This window comes from Micropterus dolomieu, linkage group LG18 (assembly GCF_021292245.1).
Source record: "Micropterus dolomieu isolate WLL.071019.BEF.003 ecotype Adirondacks linkage group LG18, ASM2129224v1, whole genome shotgun sequence".
NCBI classification, from domain to species: Eukaryota; Metazoa; Chordata; class Actinopteri; order Centrarchiformes; family Centrarchidae; genus Micropterus; species Micropterus dolomieu.
This window is the reverse complement of record NC_060167.1, coordinates 17,274,104-17,293,526: the sequence shown is the minus strand read 5'-3', so window position 1 is coordinate 17,293,526 and position 19,423 is coordinate 17,274,104. Positions and strand designations below refer to the sequence as shown.

Below are 19,423 nucleotides of genomic sequence, written 5' to 3'. Positions count from 1 at the left end.
GCATTGTTTCTGACCATGTCCATCCCTTTATGGCCACCATGTACCCATCCTCTAATGGCTACTTCCAGCAGGATAATGCACCATGTCACAAAGCTCGAATCATTTCAAATTGGTTTCTTGAACATGACAATGAGTTCACTGTACTAAAATGGCCCCCACAGTCACCAGATCTCAACCCAATAGAGCATCTTTGGGATGTGTTGGAACGGGAGCTTCGTGCCCTGGATGTGCATCCCACAAATCTCCATCAACTGCAAGATGCTATCCTATCAATATGGGCCAACATTTCAAAAGAATGCTTTCAGCACCTTGTTGAATCAATGCCACGTAGAATTAAGGCAGTTCTGAAGGTGAAAGGGGGTCAAACACAGTATTAGTATGGTGTTCCTAATAATCCTTTAGGTGAGTGTATATGTAGTGTCATACAGCAGCACAAGCCAGTTGAACATTGTGTTTTCCGCAGCCTCCTTCATTGTCCACCCACCCAAAAGTGTCATAGATTAGACTGATCACCTTTTCAAATGTATACCTGCTGTAAATACTTTATTATTATTTCTAACCTTACACCTAAATGTGATTCTGATGATGTCTGTCTAAAACGGCTTTTGATTCTGATGATGTCTGTCTAAAACTGCTTTTGTTCGTCATGCCTGCAGCTTGACAATATTGCCTCTATCTGGCATGAACACCACTGAAGGAACAGGAAGAGGCATTTGCTTCTAGCAAAGTATTTAAACAGAATTTAAAGAACACTCATTTGAAAAACAAGCATCATTTATACTTTGACCAAGCTGGCTAGCTCGAAATATTTTCGCACAGCCACATTCAACATCCTGCAACACACCCACATCTGTACCTGCACAGCAATCGCATGTGATTGCTTTAAGTCTGCGTCTACCTCTTGTCTGTGGACTCGAGTTTGCTCACCAGACTCTTACTAGAGTAAGTGTAATTCAACAATCTGCTCCCATTACAAGTTTTTCCAGTTAGAACCAACAGCATCAAACAGACCTCAGGTTGAGTAAACTGGTATTTGCTCATAGCCATCCTAATATAGGACAGCAGTCCCACAAACTTGTACATAGATGTGGTATAGCTTCAATTTGTTCTGAGTGTTCTCTGCTGCCTTCTGCTGCTTGTTACTCATAAGATAAAAAGGAATATGTCAGTGTAAAAACAGGCAGTATTTTGATGGACCAAACAATCTAAATTACACCACTACTTTGGTGTACAAATCACCATGTTATGTCTCAGTTGCTTGAGTTCTGTCTATTTCTATGTATGCGTCTGGGTCTGTGTCTGTTTGTGTTCAGCTAAGCACGATGCAGTCCCCATGATGCTGACATAGTTGTTGTTGTTGTGTGTCTCTCACTCACACACACACACACAGACACAGACCACCCATGGATAGACAGTGGACCATTTCCTCTTTTCTGGCTACTGGACCTATTTCACATGTAGCTACCTTCGCCAGCTTGCTCCCACCACAAAAGGGGGCCAGTTCCTATTCAGCAGTTAACGAGGACGACAAACTGGAGGAGTCATTGTGCCTGCTCCTCAGCCCCTGTCACAAAGCATATTGTTGCCATCAATCAACATAACTGCTCGTTTCCACTCCCAACTAACCCCCTCCATCCTCACCCGGCCCGTGGCTACTTGTTGAGGTAAAAGGTTTAACTTCGGTGATTGAGTGGCCCTCCACAAACTTTAAAGTGGAGGAAGTCGCCATCACAATGTCAAGAGCTCTTCTCCTCCAGGAGAACCAGATAGTCCAATCTGAGCCAATTGGAGTCTTTACAAAATGCACAGTCACCTTAGTTGCACTTGGGGTTTTCATAAATCTGTTTTCTGTTTCCACAAGTCCCCCGGCTGACTTTTTGTGGACAAGAAGTCATTAGATGTATTGTTAAATAAAGAAACACAATTGAAAAGATGTGGCTCTAAGCTCTTAAAAACTATTTTCATGATTGATTAATCATTTAAATCAACAATTCTCCAGTTTCTCCAATGCTGTGATTTATATCACTATAAACAGAATATCTTCTACAAAACTAGGCATTTGAAAACATCACCTTGGAAACTGTGAAGGGCATTTCTCACTCTTTCACAGATACGCAATTTGCAGAGTAAATGAAAATTAACGCTGCAGCACAAATTTGCAATTCTGCAAGAAAACTGCTTCAGCCTGACTCTACACTTTGCGCATTCTTTGTACAGAATGCCGGAAAAAACATTAAGAACTTGTAAACAAAAATCTCTTATTTGCAAACCGCTCAAGAAATCTAAATCCATGCTATTGTGTCAATGGAAAACCTTCATAATTAGATGATAGTATAGCCTGAAACACAAAGATATGGAAAACAAGAGGGAGGGGGTCAAAATTGTAGAATAAAATGTGAAAATAACCAGACGTTTGCTGTGCTGCGGTATATTCTTTTTCCAAATATGTGACTAATTATGCTAGGCAAAGAATGCTGGAGAGCACAACAACGGAGGCAATTCACGGCAAGACTGCGAGAGGACGTCAACATCTGTACAATTGGTGGATATAGAGGCATAACACAGGTGAACAAAAGGAAGCTACTCAACTTGCAGCCAATTCCCAGCCACTGTGTGTTTTATCTACAACACAATTAGGCCCTCAATTCCTACAAAAACTACCTCACAATAACCACAAATCATTAGAATTACCTCACTGACATTTTATTAGGGAACACACAGCGAGAGAGAGAGGGATGCCAGGGGTGCCAGACACTAAATCACTATCTCAACACAAAGCATTCCCATCTCCCAAATCTTCCCTTCTTTTGGGGGATTTCAGAGGATTTGCTAAAGCTGTACATTTTGCAAAGCAGATTTTTTCCTTTTGGATGTCGGAGGTGCTGTTGAAAACAGTCCCACAGATTGCATTGTGCTGACTGAGGTACAGTACAGATAGTGCAAAGCAAAGTGCACAGGAGTGGGAGGATTGTGGTGTGAGCTTCCTTTTATCCTGCTTCAATGGCTCAGAGAAAAGGGTGATTAGTTTGCCCCATCTCAAAGCGCTGCCACGTCTTTGGTTACAGAGATAAAAGCCCTGCCTCGCGTCGAAGAGAGTGGCCATTGTCACGCAAAAAGAGAAACAAAACCTCCTGTCTACTTAAGTGAGGGGAGACATTGGGCAGTCCTGAGGAATGTCTCTTTAAGACATTTCTTTATAAGTGTTTTAAAACAAACCAGGCTTATGGAAGAGCAGACAGTGTAATGCTTCCTTGTATAATTTAATACTGTAACCTTTTCCCTGGAAACAAAGGGCTCTTTGAAGAGAGCATAGATGCCATAATAAGACACCGATGACAGGCACATCCAGGAGATCTTCTCCCGCTCCCCATCCCAGCCACTTCTCATCAGAGGGCTATCCCCAGAGAGTATTGTGCCTGTACTGATGCTGAGAGGGCTGGCTATTAAGCAAACAGGTGAGTTCCAGGTAGAGCAACGAGAGTAAAGAAGTGGGAACTTTCTTGTCAGTCTACCGGACAGGGGACAAACTGTTTACAGGAAGGCTTTGCCGAAAGGTCTTCATGGTATGCAGGTTATGCGATCTGGATCACTGGCTGTAAAATCCCATCAAAGGAGGCTTCTTGGTCTCAGTGGTGTGAAGCTAAGCTTATCCACAAGGAGATGAGCCCCTGTGTGACCAACACAACTAGTTTTCCATACATGGACCTGTGGATTGGACTTATAGAGGAGAGATTCATATTTGTTATTCTTTTTGTGCATTGCATCAGGTGGTCTCACCGCCATGATGGGTATTGTCTTGTGGGCCTTGACTGAGATTGGCTGGGGTAAACGCTGGTTGGACTCGTCAATTTTCATATCCATGCAATCCTCTGACCTGCACTGCCATGTTACAACTCGAAATGACAAGAGTGGCATGACTATATCGAGGAGAGCCAAGATTTAAACATCAAAACACAGTTAGATGAGGAATGTGGACATTTGGGGCTTTAATGTACGCTTTAAAAGTAGCCAAGCAACGACTTACTGCCAGACAGGCTATCTATCGTTAATGCAGGAGTGCTGCAGAGCCTCGGCCTGATCATAATTGTTTTTTGCTGAGTGTAGAACAAAGATACTACAATGCAAACCTCATTTGAGAGCGAATGTCAATACTTGAGATTTGTTTTCCCACCGTCCACATCTAAACCTTGTGGGACTGTTGTAACAACATAAGTACCGCAGACATGGCACTGACTGATAACATCTGCTGAGCAGTCTGAATGGGCAAAGCACCTCTTGACCCTTCTGACCTTTTCCTCAAAACCTTTCATTCAAAGCTCTGTGCCAAGTGTGAGGTGATGTTTAAAGCACCCTTACTCCCGCTGAGTCAGGAAAAGACATATTGCCTTTTAGTAAACATATCTACATGCATATTCTATTTTAAACAAAAAATGTCACAGTAAATAAAAAAAAACAGATTATTATTTTTTTTTTAATTTTTAAAGAGATAGAAAGGATACTTACGATACAGACAACCCGCTTCTCGGTTAAGTTGAGACCATCCAGGGCAACACTTGTACACAGCCTTATAATCCTGTCTGTATACTTGTCTGTATGCAGTGTAGTACGCTGTCCTGTTAACAAGACATACAATAAGTTAAAAACTTTACTTTGAAGTAGCAGTGATTAAACTAATCAATAAAAGGAGTACAAGAACTGGCAACACACACAAGCTTTTGCAGTATTCTATTGTAAAACAGTAGTGTGTGTGTGTGTGTGTGTGTGTGTGTGTGTGTGTACATGCATACTGTAAAACTTCAATAAAAAAGCCTAGTCACAATTAGTCACCTGTCCCTTTTACTGGCCTGGTGTGGCTACAGCACTTGACAAATAAAGGTAGGTCTCAATTAGAAGCCTACTTTGGTTTTTATAAAAGTTCTTTGGATGTATAAAACATCTTACAGCCCACCGGGTCACCTGCTTGAACTAGTTCTAAGCTGCATAGATCACACAATATAAATGTTTAAACTTTCGTCGAGATGGATCATCGTTCGTTTGGTTCGATTCTCCACAATTCAATCCTTTAGTTCATTTTACGGAAACAACAAGCACCAAAGTACTGTTTGTTCAGATTTATCAACAAGGAATTAAAGGTCTGTCCCATACAGACACCTGTTCCAGATAAAGGCAGGGTGAGTTCAGTAATTTAAGCAAATAAAAGCCTGGGCTATTAATTGACGTTTTAAGGTATATATACACATCGGGATTATCTGACGATATTTGGCACATATACCTTTTAACGTTTCATGTGGTTGTATACCACTAGATAAGGAAAAACAAACATGTAATCCGATCAAACGACTCCCAGTCCTTTTAGGAACATGCAATATAATGTTCAGCAAACATTTTCCCAGACTTTGACGGCACTGTTTCAAAGTGTGAGACCGGCAGTCTCCACTTCAGAGAACGGTGCCTGTCCCTGTACTTTGGGACCCCTCTCATTGCTCCACAGTCATTACACAGCGTGGAAACATGTTTTGTTTACAGCGAGTAATTAAGGCCTTGGCTACATTCAAGGCATCCTATGATTTTGTAACATGGTATATAAGACGGAGAAAGCGAGTGTGAGCAGCACAGTGAGAAACTCCTGACACTGGCTCTTAGAGACCAGCTAAAATGTGAGCATTGGGACCTGCCTTCAAAGGAATGTTGGCTACAGAGACGCCTGTGTGTTAAATAGCAGGTAACCCCGATGAAGTGGGGCTCAACCTTGCACTTAACTGCATGAGAGGTTCAAAGCTGTGATTACAGAATGAGAGCGAGAGAGATGAAGAGGAAAGAGGAGATCAGGGACCAAGCTCTCATCCTGTTTGGAGGGGGAGTTAAATGAAGGATCATGTCCTCTCAGATAAATTCTTTTGGTCGCATGAGTCAGGGAGACAACATAAAACCATTAATTAATGCTTTGCCCTACCCAGCACTTAATCAACAAAGCATGACATCCCTGCAGGTGAAGGTGGGAGTGTTTGTCTAAGCACAGAGTCAGAGGGTTTGACTTCAGAGAGGGAAGAGGAGACAGACTACAAATGAGGTGTATTACTCACCTCCTCTCGTATCCCATGCACCATGACTGTCCCACACAGCCTTGCTTCCACACTTTGACCATGCGTGTGAAGGCCTGCACACACGGCTGCCTCTGGGCAACCAGCGTCACCTCCCTCTCCACACACACATTGGGCCTGGAATGAAAACAGTGGTAAAAATACTTAAGGTGTCAAAATGTTCTGCAGTGCTTTTACAGATGGCAGCGGGGCAATTTATGAGCGCTTTAAGAAATGTTGCAGCAAAGATAAACAAAGCTTGCAAAAGACTTTTTCTAGTTGTCGATGACATAATGCCTGTGAGGGCATTACCTGTGCAGAGGGATAAGGCTGCTTATGAGGTCTGTATTATTGTGTTTTTAAAGACTTAAGAGGAATTCCTCATACATCAGCTTTCAGAATGCTGAGCTGCAAACCACAAGAAGCTACCCATAGCTCAAGAAATTCAGAATTAGTCTGTTACCTGAAAGTCTTTTTTGAGGGTGGGATGGACATGAAAGTGGTGAGGATTTTCTGTTTCATTTTATATCTTCCACTCCAAATGTAAAAGGCAAAAATCATTACCAGACGAGATCAAACTGTTTTAGATGTCAGCCAAGTTTGCTGGGAAACAAAAGCATATGATGCACAATCTCTGTAACGGGTTACCATTCACTGTACAACATTTTCAAATTAAATGAATAAAACATGCCATGGTTTTCCAGTCAATTCTCATGTAACATATGTAGTGCTTTCACTGGACATAGGGCTTATGCATACATGTTTTCACTTGTACGCGTGAGACTGAACGTCAGCAGAAACAGGAGACAGATACATTTTCACCCCTCAGGTAAAATACAGCTGCCTTCAACAGCAATGTTTTGTCCATCTTACACAAAGTGTGTCTGGGTTAACAGACAGTCCTGCCACCGTGGTCTTCACAAGTGCAACATGATCTTTGAAACATTTACTCCTTTGGTAACTCTCCAAGGACAGACAGGAAGGCTCGGCATATGGAGATCAGCAGGAATCTTAGTACAACATCCAGCTGCCCATCTCATAAACAATAGTAATCAGTATCACCTCCAGCTGTACACATAATTGCATATGAAATACCTTATTGTTAGTGGTAGGTAACAGCAGAGAATCTTCTCTCACATAATTCAAGCTCCTTATCATTTTGTTTCTTTTTTTGGGGGGGGGTCATAATTGTCTGTCGCTTCACTTTGATGGGTTTAAACAAACAGCCTCTGACAGAGTTAGGAATGCAGCACAGAGTGTCCACATGCAGCTAATATATAATCATGTAAATTACAGTGATACTAAGCATGGAAGGCAATAAAGACCATGATAAAAGCACACAATGGTAAAATTAATCTTCCAGCAGCATCATAGAAACAGATCTGCCATCCAGCTGCTGTTCTCTGAATCAAGAGCAGAAAAAACTTCACAAGCCTCTTTTTTTCTGCCTCTGGTTGAGTCTTTGACACAATGTTATGCATGTGCAGGTGAACCTGACGTTTTCTCATGCTCAAAAACGTCAAAAGAAAATCTGAGGCTGTGAAAACATCTTATGGATGATGCACAGTAAAAGTAAATAACCCCTTAAGATCCATGTACTAGGAAAATATAAGTTAAATTGTTACTCACATATAGGGCTGGAGATTGTTGGCGATGCCATAAGGCACTGCATGAGTCCCTTTAATAAATATTAGGAAAAAAGAAAAAACAACACTGTCCATGTTTCTTCTTTTTGGATTAGGGTTTTAAAAAATGTGAATTACTCGTAAACTCAGTCATGAGTATGACTCTGTTAAACATTCAAACAAATAACCTAATAAATAAGCAAATAAAAAAACCAAGCGGCCAACGAGTAGAAACTTAAACGGAGCGTAAAGGACCTTCGGCGTGAAAAAACTTCCCAGCCATCACACGCGGTGTATTCTGTGTGTGTGTGTGTGCGTGTGTGTGTCTCTCTCTCTCTCTGCTGGTGTGTGACAGCGCTTCTTCGCTGCAGATGTTGGACTGACGGGCAAAAACTTTCGAAGGCTGCGCGCTTTCTGCCTCCCTCCATTGACTTGGTAATGATGGCAGGGGTTTGGGTTTCGGGAGGGGGGCTGGAAAGGGTGTCATTTATTATTCAGAGCTTTAGAAATATACACAAGACACAATGCAGTCGGCAAAGTGCACTCACAAACGGAAAACAAAGGTTTCCTCGGGTTACTAAAATGTTTCCAATGAAAGACGCGTGCTCATATGTGCGCTACATAAGGTGTTGTATTATTTGCTGATATTTACATAGAAACATGTGTATTCGCCGACATTCAATCTCCAGCGACATGGCGTTTTTTTAGTTCCAAGAGCGCGAGTGAAAACAAAGCGCGCGGTGATGGGAAATAAGAGCACGGGGCCGTGACGCAAAGCACAGAAGCATCTGCACGAGGGAACATGCAAACTGCTCATAGAAGGCATGGATAGGGCTGGACAATAAAACAATAACAATAATTATCGCAATATAATTTTTCTCAATCACACACGAATTAGGACTTAATTTTTCTTATTAAGACGTTTATTCTGTTGAGGAAAAAGGACTGAAAAAGGTATTTGTTGACAAAGATTTTATCATAAATATTTTGAATGTTCTGTCTCAGATTTGTGATGTGATCCACTGTTTGGCATCAAGTGTTGACCATAAAGAAAAGTTTAAACCATAACTAACCATCAAGTTTCTTCAACTTTCACTCAGGAGCAAAAATCAGCCTTTAAATTTGAAAGAATAAACTATTTGATACTTATTGTGATAATTATCGATATCGAAAGATATGAAACTTTTTATTGTGATAACATTTTTGGCCATATCATCCAGCCCTAGGCACGGACATCTAGGGAAATTGAGTGATATACTATCACTGGTAGGGGGTGAAGAGGCTAGTGGTCACTCTGCAGGGCAAACAGCTGATGTGCGGTCAAAGGGTCAGCCGCCAGGACTGACTACTCATGCTCTCCAAACAAAGCCTTTATTGCATACATGTGTGTTCGCGACCCTGCAGAGTCCCGGGTCAACGCTGTCCGCGCAACCTCCGAGGGTACCAGCTATAAAGCATGTTATAATTAGATCAGGGGCTTTCAGACATATCGGAGTCCATCGGAGATATGCGTGGGGACAGCAGACAAGACATTCTCAAAAACTGCAACAACAGGAGTGATTCTTGAGGTAATCAAATACGTTGGTTTGTGTTTCTTTCTCGGCACAAAAACACATGTCCGGATTAACATGTTTGGAAGCCCAGGGGCAAAAATCTGCTGTAGGCCCATCTTGCATTGTGTTGCTGTCTCCTAGTACCCATCATGTACCATGCACATAGCAGAATACACATGGCAGTTTCATTGTGTACCCAGAGACCAACCAGTGCTACGAAAATTTGCTTTAGAGCAAATGATCCCCTTCCCAAATAATGTTAAACACAATTCTGAAATAATATAAACTAAGGTCATAAAACTCGATTTTGAGACATGGCCCTTCTACAAGACAGGGTCTCAAAGTTACCTATTTAGGCCAAGTAGGTTTCCACACATGAGGAATCTTGAGGCCCCAGAGGCTAGTTTTAAAACATTTAATATTTCAGTCAATACATGGTATATTCTTCAACAAATGTGTGTTTTATCAAATTATCAAACTAACTTACAGTAAACCTTTGATAGTATATTATTCAAGCGCAGAAACACTAGTTGGTTTCTTAGACTCTGGGGTGCTTAATAGGGGCCCACAGCTGATATGATTGGCTTTTAGTTAATCTATAGACTGATCTGGAATGCACGTTGCAGGATGCAGGAGAAACCCCATGAACATCTTCTGTAAATTGGTGATTTGCTGACACCTTGTGGTTAGATGTATGAACTACGCTGCATCTAGTGCTTTACAAACGATGCGACTAGAATAAATATTAAACCCATTAAACACAGCAAACCCCAAATTTATAAACAACAAGGAAGTGGTCACAGCAAACGAACTTTGTACTGTCTCAAGCCAAATATCTTTTCTGTAAAATTATAATTTTCGTTTTAAACCGGCTAAGGAAGTTTACGACGCTCCCTTACCACTTCCAACACGACCTTTGCCCTACGCATGCTCACTGCTGTGCTGTAGCATGCAGTGGATAATAATAGGAAGACTGTGCCCACTCCGACAGAGTCACATTATCCAAGACGTGCTTACACATTTACCGAGGTTTGTGTCTCGTCGAAGTATGTCTTCGTCTCAAGCTAAACGACCGGTTTCCTTACTGGGAACTATGGCGTTCGGTGGGCGAGCCGACGCCGACCAGAGCCTGGAGATGGTGAAGACTTTCCTGGGCAGGGGACACAGTAAGGTGGACACAGCCTTCATGTACATGGACGGGAAGTCAGAGACGATCATAGGAGGCATGAATCTTCCCAAAACAGGTATAACAGAATCACATGTACTAACGTTAACCGAGTTTCTAAAGTAAACTAACCAAGTTGTCCCTCGTTAGACAGCGTAGCTGCTGGTTAGCGCCAGCTTGGAATTATGGGTACTAAAAAAATTAACTTTTTCCCCACGGCTAATCAACGTTAACCAGCACCGTGTTGACCTTTTCACTCATAAAACTTTTTAGTTTTGGGCACTATTTATTTTGCATATTTATTTATTTAATTTGTTGATACAATAATAAACATAAATGTTACCCTTTGATATGTACCAGAGTATGCTTGGAAGCTTTCATCTGCAGTCCCCAATTGCCATGTCAATATTAAACATAACGTTACACAGAATGACAGAAAAGAGCACAACAAAAAGGCAAGAACATTTGTATACATTAAAATGTGGATTCGGTGGTTATAGAGTTTGGTAGGAGAGACTAGCAGAGGTACCAGTTTTTGCAATCTCTTTGCAATTTAGTATTGCACTTCCATAAAGTAGTCCATGGTGAAAAACACATCAGCAGAGGCCAGTATATCCGTGCCTTTAGTCCCTAGTATGGTTTAGGCTCAATGCATCAGTCATGCAGTATCCAGGTTCAATAGGGCACCAACAGCTGTTGGTTGATATGTAAGTGTTTGTGTGGCTTGTCAAGTTAAGTGTTCTCGTTGCCTCTACTGTAACTAATAGCTAAATCTGGTACAAGGTATTTCTTCTCTTTGAGATTAATGTTTTTGCAGGGTGGCTGACAAATAGATTAAAAAAGGATTGCTGTCCACTGTGTCTGGCAGTGGGAAACACCCATAGCACCTGTCTTCAGCAGTTCAGAGCTGTTTTAAATCAGGAGATCTAGCAAACCAGAACGGTGCAGTTCTTGGGGAGATACTTTCAGATATTGACATGGACACTGACAGTAGGCAGCTGTTGGCCCAATGTTATACCCTGCCTGCCAATACAGTAGTTACATTAAGTGATGTACTGGATGGGATATTGATAGACATGATGATGATTATAAATCTGGAAATTTGTCAAAATGCATTGTTTCTGTGTGACAGTAAGCATAGCTACCAAGGCCAACCCCTGGGATGGGAAGACGTTGAAGCCAGAGAGTGTGCGCTCTCAGTTGGAAACCTCCCTTCAGAGGCTGCGGACCGATTGTGTGGACCTCTTCTACCTCCATGCCCCTGACCACGAAAACCCCATCCAGGATACCCTTAGGGCTTGCAATGAACTCCACAAAGAGGTAACGAAACCAGAGACACCAAAAGATAACTAGGCTAGATATTTGTCCCCGATGTATAAATTATCAAAACAATTGATGAGACTGTACCTTTCAAGTTGAGATACTATCTACTTACGGGACAGTATTTTATTAAACTGATTTAATGTTAAAATATTGCTTTCAGGGAAAGTTCAAGGAGTTTGGCCTGTCAAACTATGCATCGTGGGAAGTGGCTGAGATTGTGTGCATCTGCAGACACAACAACTGGATTATTCCCACTGTATATCAGGTATCCTGGCACTTTTTAAAACATTATCTTACAGTTCAGTCCAATCAGTTGCCTCATTTTAGAGTAAATCAGCCGCTCAGTATATGTCCATGATGGACCCCCCCATATGAGTGGCTATGTGTTAGAAAGCCCATTCTTTTCATGTGAGTATGCCCATAGCTTGGCTAGAACTTCCTGTTTTCAGAGTGGGCTGACTTCTCACTTTTATGCAACTGCTTATTCAGGACCTCAGTAGTTTTCATTAAGAAAATAAACTACGGTTAAGCATCCTTCATAGTCTAGAGAAACTCAATGTTGCCCCAGTGCCTCTTCCAACTCACTGTAATCTTTGCTTAGGTGTTCTTGGCCCCCATGTTATGTGGGTTTGTTTGCTTACCTTGCTTTTTCTTGAATTTGACATCTTGACTATTATTTACACCCTAATTTTGACCCATACAACCATTCACAGGGAATGTACAATGCCACTACAAGACAGGTTGAGACTGAGTTACTGCCATGTCTGAGAAACTACGGAATGAGATTCTACGCATACAATCCTCTAGCAGGTGCTGTATATCTTCCTTTTGTGGTGCAACTTGCAGACGCCATTTGCATTTGTTTCATTCAAAAGGAGATACTCACACCTGGTGATAGCTGTGTCACATACTGTGGAGGAGTAATGTTAATCATGTGACCTGAACGCTGTGACATCTCTTGTGACATCAGTCTGTCAGTCCACCACTTATCTCTCTCCAGTATCTCTATAATTATTGGACTGACGGCCATGAAATTTATGAATAGGATGATTTTTAATAACTATTTTAAACCACCAACCTTTCCTCTATTTAGCACCCCCAGAAGGTAAAAGTTTTCACTCATCTTGTGAAATATCTCAATACTTACCAGATGGCTTAATACAAAATTAAACATTTATGGTGCCGCGATGATGAATCCTAATGAATTTGGTGATCCCCTGACTTTGACTCTAGTGCAACCTTGAGGTTGACATTTGTGGTTTTGACTGAAATGTCTCAACTGTTGGATGGATTGCAATATAAGTTGGGACATCCATGTCCACATCAGGATGACCTGTAATCTCTTTAGCTATCCTTTAACTTTTTGTCTAGTGTCATCATCAAGTCAAATCACTTTTTTTTTGGGCTATATACTTGAAAAGCATTCCCATCAGCCTCAACTGTACTTTAGTCTTAGTGCTAATTAGCAAATGTTTAGCATTCTAACATGCCAGACTAATGATGAACATGGTAAATATTATACCTGCTTAGCATCCACGTCTTAGCATACTGACATTAGCATTTAGTGTAGGTCAAAGCACCACTGTGCCTACATAAAGCCTCACAGAGCTGTTAACATGGCTGTAGACTCTTGTTTTGACGTTAATTACGACTTATTCTGAAAATGTAGCGTTGAAAAATATAATTTTGAGTGAATGACAGTATTGAGTACATAAATAGTAGAACCTTTAGATAATCTTGAATTCTGCCATTTCTCCTCTGCAGGTGGCCTTCTGACAGGAAAGTACCATTATCAGGACAAAGATGGCTCCCAGCCTGCAGGAAGATTCTTTGGCAACAGCTGGTCTGCAGCATACCAGGACAGGTGAAGCCCAGCCATTTGCTTCTGTAAATTTAAATACAAAAAGCAACTCCATTTGTTTTATGTTGCTGCTAGGTAGGTAATTCTGCAGGTCTGAACTGTTTAACACTGATCAAAACATAACTGTGACTTTCCTCCTGCATATCTGTCAGATACTGGAAGCAGAGTCATTTCCAGGCTATAAATGTGGTTCTGAAGGCCATGGAGGGCGCACACGGCTCGGAGAAACCCACCCTGACTTCTGCTGCTATGCGATGGATGTACCACCACTCCCAACTTAAGGTACCGACTGTGCATGGATAGCTGCAGTGACAGGAGATTATGTTTTGTCATTGTAGGGAGAATACAATATACGTGAAATTAAAAATCAAAATTTGGGGAAAATGTAGGTATCTTACTCTGCACAATATTTTATACTTCTTGCATTTACTGAACAAATATTTGTCCTACCCTGGTAACCTATTCAGACTGATGAACCGCAATAGAAAACCTGAGGTCATGTGAGCTAAAAGGGGCTATCAACTAATTGGATCCATCATGCAGAATTTAGTCTTTCAAGATTTTAAACACATTTTTGTCAGGATTGTGAAAACAAATCAGAGGTACACTATATGACATTACTAAATACATAGAATATGATACAGCATTTACTGAGAACTAAGCCTGCAACTAACTTTTATAATGGTATCAAAAACCTCTTTTACTGTCTGGTTGTGCCTGGACAGATGTTATATTTAACCTCAACGATATAAAGGCTGTATTGGTGCCTAAAGTAGCTGGAAAATGTATCACCACGTAACAACTTCATATGAAAGCCACTCCTTATTAAAACCATGTTTTGGTTTGACCACTACTTGTCTGCTTTTCCAGGGTGATCTTGGCGATGGAGTCATCATTGGCATGTCAAGTATGGAGCAACTTCAGCAAAACTTGGCTGCTGCAGAGGAGGGTCCTCTGGATGAGCGAGTGGTTGCCGCTTTCAATGAGGCCTGGAATCTCGTAGCCCACGAGTGTCCAAAATACTTCCGCTAAAGAGCCAAAATCCAACAACCCAATATCATCCATGTTTATACAGAAAATAGATGAGAAAGCACTTTTCCTTAGCTACTTACTTGTTTCCTGAAATTATGTTTGAAATGATTTTTTTTTTTTTTTGTTATGAATGAATTGAAGACCAGTATGTATTAATCAGTAAGAGCACTTCATTAATTTATAAAAAAATTTTCAGGGAAAAAAACTTTTTTATGGAATCTGCCTTAATTAAACTGTTACATTAAAAAGAAAAGTAATTTTCCCAAGTCAACATGTTTTTCTACACATAAAATGCATGCAAATGAGTTGGTTTAACGCTGGAATCTGCTCATTTGTTTTGGCTAAATTGCAAAATATGTGCATGCAATACAAAACTCATTATGTTGACAAAACAAGTGGCATCAACATGATTACATGTGAGACATCAGTAAGTCTTCAGACTCCAGTGTTCACTGTACAACTATTCAGTCTGAAGCTAAAATTGAAGGTGAGGGGACATACATTTGTGTTTTGGGGGTGAAAAAAGAGAGAGATTACAGACTCCAGGGCAGTCAGGATGAATGGTTTGAACATCAATGTCCCTCTGCTGTTAAACGTGGGCAAAAATGACTTAAACAATGTGTAGAAGCTCCTGCAGAGGTTTCACTCTGCATCGTCGTCATCATCTCCTTCATTATCCTGCATAGGCTCTTCCTCACCAGCACAGTTCTCAAACTCCCCTGTTTCTGAGTTCCACAGACATTTGATCTGTACCTTGAATTCTGCCATCTCGATGCCAAAGAGTTTCTATGGACAAAAAATAAAAAATAAAAGTACAAATAAGAGCCAATTTGAAAAGTCACTCAAATGCAACACAGCACAATGTGTCACCGGTTAACATTTTTTGTATTCCAACATTTAAGAACTCACCAGAATACGAGCCTGCTCAGGGGTAAGCACGTCTCCCTCCTTACAGACTTCATGGTCCTTCAGCAGTGTCACCACACCTTTCAAAACAAGATGATATAAAATGACTGAATGATGAGGCTGATTTTGCTAGCCAGTGTCTGATAAATCTTATTCCTCTGTGCCATAGACCTTCATTGTTATCTGACAGCAATGCTACATAGTTTGTTGCTGAGTCAATCCCACACACATTTGTCCCCAACAAATGCATTATTTACTACTGTTTGAGTATTGTTTGCAAAATCCTACATTGCTTAGCTGTTTTAAACAAAAAAAAAAAAATAGTGAGCCTTTTTTAAAAAATGAAACCATACATTTGCGATCTGATGATGCAAATTGAGAAATTGACTAATGCTCTGTTGATTTGGTCTTTGCATGGGATTTGTTGACAATTATTATATACTTAATATTATAATAATATATAATGTCCTTATCCTGCAATCTTACCTTTCTTGAGAGCAGTGGGAAGTCCTAATTGCCTCAACTGGGGCTCCATTGAGTGAGGAAACTGTTCCAGGGGTCCCTCATCCAGAGTTACGTCCATCTGTGCTGGGTTGCCTGCCCGTGCAAAATCCATCTCTTTGAAATGATTGAAATACCTGTAGATAGAAAAACACCATTTTGTCAACTGACTAACAATATTTGGAGAATCATTGCAACAATGGTGCATTAAGTGCAGCCTTACTTACTCTTGTACCTCATCCTTTGTTTTATTTGTGAATAGTACTCCCACTTCTCCTCGCAAATATTTGCCAACCTGCACATTATCAAAAGGCAATAGAAAATGTCACGTCTTTGCAATAGATTACATGTATACACACATGGTTTAACACCAAACGCAAGGTCTCACCTACCTTGTGCAAGTTATCTTTGTATTCGTCCGTTTCTCCTTTACCCAAGGCAACCACCATGACTTTATTTTTGCCAAAGAAGAATCTGTGGCACAGAGAAGAGTCTGGTTAAATTGTTTCCTGTGACATCTGTTAAAGGAGTACTCCAGTGTTTAGTGTTGAACTGTGATAAAGTTAGGGTATCAAAATCAAAGCAGTAGCGTCTGAGATATCTTGATATTAAGTCCGTAATTTGCGTCACTTCAAAAAACACTTGGACACTATTATTCCCTTAAAGCAATTTGATAGCATGTTTTATTAGACCCTCTCTGGCTAGTAAATAGCCACATCTTTCAAACTTGATGCTCAGTTACTAACACAAGCTGTCTTGATATAAATGTGTATAAATGTCTCATACTTTATACAACTGTTACCAGTCAGTACTCCTCATGACGATAAGTTCATTAAAAGGCCCAACAATAAGACGTCTTTACCTGCTGTGTTTCCATGCTGTCCTGATGTCTTTCAGTTTGTTATTCCTCATATTGGCCACAGAGAATATGAACAAGTTTCTGTAGGTGTCCACACATTTCCGTAACTAAAAAGATAAACAGGTGGAGAATTTACTGTGAAACATGTCAGCTTCAGCTAACCTTGCTTAGCATTAACGTTACAGCTAATAGCTGAGAAGACACCACTCACCTCCTCTATTAATTTCTGTTTTGACTCCAGTCCTTTCTTGGCTGTTTTCGTTAACGAAACTGATGGAAAGATCATGTGAAAGGTCAATCAGTTAGTTATGAGTTTTAACTGATGTCAGTCACTTGTAACTTAACTGTTGAAGCTCCCCATGTATGTTAAGGAGAAGCTTCCGTTAACTGTTACCTAATTTACGCTACTTTTCTTTTGTTGCTGAGAGATGCTACATACAAGCAACCAGGGTAAAACGTTTAATCGTTCAATATGTTTGTAAATTTTACAATATGAACATGATTTTTCTTACTTTTCTTGTCCCTCTTTGACTTCGGCATGGTTTCGTCTCACGATGGCAGAGCAGCAGACGCACACGTGAAGTAAAAGGACCCCAAATGTTTCTGTTTGGTGAAGCTGACCATGCGGTGCCTGACTACAAAAACAAAAGAAGGGGAATAATACACTTTTAATTATAATATTTATGACTCATCGGTATTGCTGGTATGCAGATATTTACTGCTGCTTCTAAATAAATATATACATATGTTGAGTCAAGAGTCATACTCACTTTGGCGTTATCTCAAACTAATATTACTCATTAATCGGGCAAAATCATTTAAAACGTAAATAAATGCTCAATAAATAAATAAGCATCCGATTAAATGCACAAAAAAATTTAAAAAATCTATTTTAATTAGCTTCTTTACTTATTCACCTTTGTAATAATTACCTTATTTATTTATTGTCGGTTATAATCTTCAACTTTATTTATTAATTACTTCTTTTTAAATTTATTTATTTATGTGTGTGTTTTAATATTTTTGTTTTATTCTTCCGTTGCATTTTCTACCTTTTGTATTTTCCCAATGGTATTAATTTCTGCATTTCTGCCTCATTATGCAAATGAGGAGGGGTTGCGTCTCAAGGGGTGAACTTCTCCCCTATTGCTGGACCAGTCAGACGGGAGCGCTCTAGGCCTACTCTCCCTCCACACATCAACAAGCTTGCTCTTCACACAGTCAGATGGCTTATTTCAATGCGCTGAGGTATTTAGCAACTCTATTTGAAGACAATACTACCAGCCATGTCTTCCTTCCCTTTTCCTGTGGAAGCTCTGACAGACATTTATTATTTATTGAGCATTTATTTATTTCTGTATTTATTTCTGAATTTAAAATAAAGATGGTCTACTGATTAATATTGGACTAGAGACATGATTAAGTTGCATATGGCGCCATATATGGCACCTATTTTAGTGAATAACATTTTCATCAAAAGCAACATTTTTCATTGTCTTGCGAGCCGTCACACATTTATTTTACACCCTTCTGTAACATGACGAAAATGACGAATGAGGATTATCTGTCTGAAGTAATGAAGGTTATGGACGGATTAACCCGCTAGGGGGACCCTGAGCCAAAACTACAGCAGGCAAGTAGATGTACAGATAGCCCTACACCTAGAACACACAAAAATACAACTTCCCTAAGGATCCATGTAGCCTATTGGTGTATTGTGGGCTTTATTCTACCCAAACATTTTCAGTTGATATTAGAAAGATGCTGTAGACTCACTTAGATACATTTGCCATTATTTATGTTCAGGAGTAAGGCATTCCCCCCTTTTGACCTGAGGTAAGTATGGCATGAAGAGCATCATAATGCTTTCTTAGGAAAAAGAGATACAGCACATACACAAAGGTCACCTTTTAGAATTACCTTATTGCATCTATGCTTGATATAAAGTAGCCCCCAAGTCCCTACAAAAAGTAGAACAGTATATACAGCCTAGGCTACAAAATGTAGCCTATATGTACTTATAAATATAAAAGTATCTAAAATACAGGCTATAATGTATAAAATATAGGCCTACATATCAACATCAGAAAAGCTTTATTGTATTACAAAGCAATGGGAATTCATAATTGAAGGAGCTTACCAGTAAAGAGAACACATAGTGAACAACACATATATTTGAATATGCCTATACTAAGATTAATCATGATGACAATTTACAGCAGACAAACAAAAATCTAAAAACACCAACAACAAAGCTGAACAAACATTAGTAAAAATAAACATAGAAATAGTATCCAATTCATAACAGAAGTTTTCATAATGCATCTTCATAAACAGCAGCTAGGTCTAGGCTGTAGCTCTTTGTAATATTATTTACAGAAACCCAACATTTACCACCAACAGCAAGCACTTAGCGACAGTGGCAAGGAAAAACACTCTTTTAGCAGGTAGAAGCAAAACCTAGACTAGATTATGTACAAGTAGGTGAGAAAATAGGTGTACATAGATTTAAATACAC

At 40.1% G+C, this 19,423-nt stretch overlaps 3 protein-coding genes across 3 annotated transcripts in view; 1 reads left to right on the top strand and 2 right to left on the bottom strand.

Annotated features, from left to right (window-relative positions):
• megf6b (multiple EGF-like-domains 6b) overlaps positions 1 to 6,602 on the bottom strand; it is a 103,415-nt gene extending 96,813 nt beyond the window's left edge. The window contains exons 1-3 of the mRNA XM_046075247.1: positions 6,544 to 6,602; positions 6,084 to 6,218; positions 4,504 to 4,613 (exon numbers count right to left, since the gene is read on the bottom strand). Of these exons, the coding sequence (XP_045931203.1) occupies positions 4,504 to 4,613; positions 6,084 to 6,218; positions 6,544 to 6,602 (304 nt within the window). The remainder of the gene's footprint in view (positions 1 to 4,503; positions 4,614 to 6,083; positions 6,219 to 6,543) is intronic.
• Positions 6,603 to 10,160: 3,558 nt separating this feature from the next.
• Positions 10,161 to 14,905, top strand: akr7a3 (aldo-keto reductase family 7, member A3 (aflatoxin aldehyde reductase)). The gene is made up of 7 exons (XM_046075559.1): positions 10,161 to 10,502; positions 11,556 to 11,743; positions 11,907 to 12,011; positions 12,460 to 12,556; positions 13,511 to 13,610; positions 13,760 to 13,889; positions 14,478 to 14,905. Exons 1-7 carry the CDS (start codon positions 10,208 to 10,210, stop codon positions 14,637 to 14,639), a joined length of 1,077 nt encoding a protein of 358 aa, XP_045931515.1. The 5' UTR covers positions 10,161 to 10,207; the 3' UTR covers positions 14,640 to 14,905.
• On the bottom strand, positions 14,790 to 17,529 carry mrto4 (MRT4 homolog, ribosome maturation factor). Its single transcript, XM_046075561.1, has 8 exons — positions 17,418 to 17,529; positions 17,117 to 17,175; positions 16,909 to 17,012; positions 16,439 to 16,520; positions 16,274 to 16,341; positions 16,032 to 16,183; positions 15,549 to 15,625; positions 14,790 to 15,425 (listed from the first exon to the last, which is right to left on the bottom strand). The coding sequence occupies exons 1-8, from the start codon at positions 17,443 to 17,445 to the stop codon at positions 15,282 to 15,284; spliced, it is 714 nt and encodes a 237-aa protein (XP_045931517.1). The 5' UTR covers positions 17,446 to 17,529; the 3' UTR covers positions 14,790 to 15,281.
• Between the last annotated feature and the right edge of the window lie 1,894 nt (positions 17,530 to 19,423).

Coding starts and splice junctions, on each gene's coding strand:
- akr7a3 (XM_046075559.1), top strand. CDS start 10,208: ATGCAGTGGATAATAATAGGAAGACTGTGCCCACTCCGACAGAGTCAC. Junction 11,744..11,906: donor GCAATGAACTCCACAAAGAG/GTAACGAAACCA, acceptor TATTGCTTTCAG/GGAAAGTTCAAGGAGTTTGG. Junction 12,012..12,459: donor TTATTCCCACTGTATATCAG/GTATCCTGGCAC, acceptor AACCATTCACAG/GGAATGTACAATGCCACTAC.
- mrto4 (XM_046075561.1), bottom strand. CDS start 17,445: ATGCCGAAGTCAAAGAGGGACAAGAAAA. Junction 17,176..17,417: donor GTCAAAGAGGGACAAGAAAA/GTAAGAAAAATC, acceptor TCTTTCCATCAG/TTTCGTTAACGAAAACAGCC. Junction 16,184..16,273: donor ACAAAGGATGAGGTACAAGA/GTAAGTAAGGCT, acceptor TTCTATCTACAG/GTATTTCAATCATTTCAAAG.